Source organism: Austrofundulus limnaeus, unplaced genomic scaffold (genome assembly GCF_001266775.1).
Source record: "Austrofundulus limnaeus strain Quisiro unplaced genomic scaffold, Austrofundulus_limnaeus-1.0 Scaffold239, whole genome shotgun sequence".
Classification (NCBI taxonomy): Eukaryota; Metazoa; Chordata; class Actinopteri; order Cyprinodontiformes; family Rivulidae; genus Austrofundulus; species Austrofundulus limnaeus.
The window spans coordinates 30206-32662 of NW_013952641.1; the positions used below are offsets into that span (position 1 = coordinate 30206).

Genomic DNA, 2457 nt, shown 5'->3' on the forward strand with positions numbered 1-2457 from the left:
CTGCTAGCCTGACTGGTCTGTTAGCCTGCCTGGTCTGTTAGCCTGACTGGTCTGTTAGCCTGACTGGTCTGTTAGCCTGACTGGTCTGTTAGCCTGACTGGTCTGTTAGCCTATCTGTTAGCCTGACAGGTCTGTTAGCCTGACAGGTCTGTTAGCCTGACAGGTCTGTTAGCCTGACAGGTCTGTTAGCCTATCTGTTAGCCTGACTGGAGCAGGCTAGCTGCACAGGATCGAGGCTTAATTCAGCCAGGAGGAGATCTGGAAAATCCCGGGTTGATCCCCTATCCTGGTTTTGTGAGCTAGCCTTCAGGTTTTACAGTTTTGGACTCAGACCTTGTTGTGGATCTGCTGGATGTGGTCTGGATGACACACAATAACCTGCTGGTTGACGAGGTCCGCCCGATAAATCCTCCGTTCTTCCGGGACCAGGTCAACGGGCAGCGGAGCCTCGTAGTCCTCATAAACCCGGGTCCGCCTCCGGGGAGCCCGGAACTCTGCCTGCATGTCGCCCACCGGGTCCGGGTCCGGGTCCGTAGGTTTCAGCTTAATCCAGTTCGTTGATGGTAACTGATTGTTTTGTTGCCTCTTAGCGCTGCACACGTTCAATACCGGAAGCAACGGTGTCACAAAATATATGTCCGTCTTAAAACATTAGTTTATACTTTAGTTCCTCTTACAGTTTGAATGCGAAAACAAATAAACAGAAATGATGTTATTAGTATTTAGTTCACCGTCTGTGGTCTGAAACAATTATTTACATGTTTATCTGTGTGTGTTTTTATCTAATACTAAAGTAATGTTCTTGTTTCTAAATGTTTACTTAATATTAAAAGTTACAAACAAACTTGTTTGTCTGAAGTTTGTTCACATTTTTTCTTCGTTAGCAGCCTGATCTGCTTCTACTGGTTTAAAAACACTTTTCATCCATTATTTTTAACCTGTCCAGGTTAACCCCGCCCCCCCACACTGTGACTGCTGGACATGAGAAGGGGTCATCTGCAGAATCAAAGTGGGCGTGTCACAAGAGTGGGCGTGTCTAAAGCATAAACACTGTGGTCTACGAGGTCTACATGACGGTATCCTTAGACCCTGCTTGACCTCTTTACAGCCTGACCCTGACCCCAACTCTAAGGTTAACCAAGTAGGGGTCTCCAGAAAAAGTGGTGCCGTACAATAACGCCCCTTTTGTTCTTGTCCAATCAGGTGGTGCCGTACAGTAACACCCCTTTTGTTCTTGTCCAATTAGGTGGTGCCGTACAGTAACGCCCCTTTTTTGCTTGTTTAGTCAGGTGTGTCGCTTTAAAAAAGTCTGTCAAATCAGGTGTGTTGCTTTATTGCCTTTTGTTGGGACACGCCCACTCGTCCGCAGAGACACGCCCACTCGTCTGCAGGGACACGCCCACTCGTCCACAGAGACCCCACTTGCTGGATATGGGCACCAGTGACCCCCCCTGACCCTGAAAGGAAGAAGCAGGTATAGATAATGGATGGATCTTTTATTTTGAAAAGTTCGGTAAAATAAATACAGTTCAGAAATCAGGTCTAAGCTCCTGTCAATCAACCTGCAGCACCGCAGAGTCCCAGCCTGAAACAGATCAAATGGACCTGTTTCCGTGGTAACAGAGGAAAGAACCACAACGGTTGAATTCGAGGTTACACTGGTTTAGAGGAAGCTATAAGATGGTTGAACTGGTTTAACTGGTGGACCCTGTGTCCTCCTGTCGGCCCACCATGTAGAACTGGTGTTCCTGGATGTGCTGGTACAGGGTGCTGTATTTGGACCCCCTTCTGATCCGGGGCAGGACGAAGCACCGGGTGAAGTCCTCTCTGCTCAGGACTTCCTGTCCCTCTGCTGTCAGGACGTTGTTCAGGAACTGGAGACAGAAGCTGAAGCAGTTGTGTTCGTCCTCCTGAAACCTGAGAGACGCAGACAAGTGGTCAGCGAGGACATCATGTGTGTCAGGTGTGTCAGGTGAAACTTACCTGTACCATACAGGGTCCCACATGGGTCCGTCAGAGAAGCGCTCCAGGTACTGGTCCCACTGAGCCAGCAGGTGGAACATGTCGGGTCGGACCAGAGGGATGCTGATGCAGCGCTCCCACCCACTGAGATCACGCCTCACACCATCCTGAGTGTAGTTATACACCACACCTTCATCACACAGGTGAGACAGGTGAGACACAGACAGGTGAGACACAGACAGGTGAGACACAGACAGGTGAGGCAGAGACAGGTGAGACACACAAGTAAAGACAGGAGAGACTTTGTTTTAATAAATGTTGTAAAACTCCTGGACAGGAAGTAACACAGAAATGACTTCCTCTGGGGAAACAAGCTGTGGTGTGTTTGGTGACCTTTGACCCCACAGAAAAGTCCTCTTCTGACCCACAGGCTGTGTCCAAAACAACAGGACGCGTCCTCTGAAGGTCGAATTTGTCGGCTGCATACGTCACAGC

General features: G+C 49.1%; 1 protein-coding gene across 1 annotated transcript in view; it reads right to left on the reverse strand.

The window, feature by feature from the left end:
* Positions 1-1477: 1477 nt before the first annotated feature.
* The window catches only part of LOC106525734 (MKRN2 opposite strand protein), a gene marked incomplete in the record, with an annotated part of 3683 nt that continues 2703 nt past the window's right edge, over positions 1478-2457 (reverse strand). Inside the window, 2 exon segments of the mRNA XM_014020065.1 lie at positions 1478-1917; positions 1984-2152. Coding sequence (XP_013875519.1) covers positions 1695-1917; positions 1984-2152 — 392 coding nt within the window.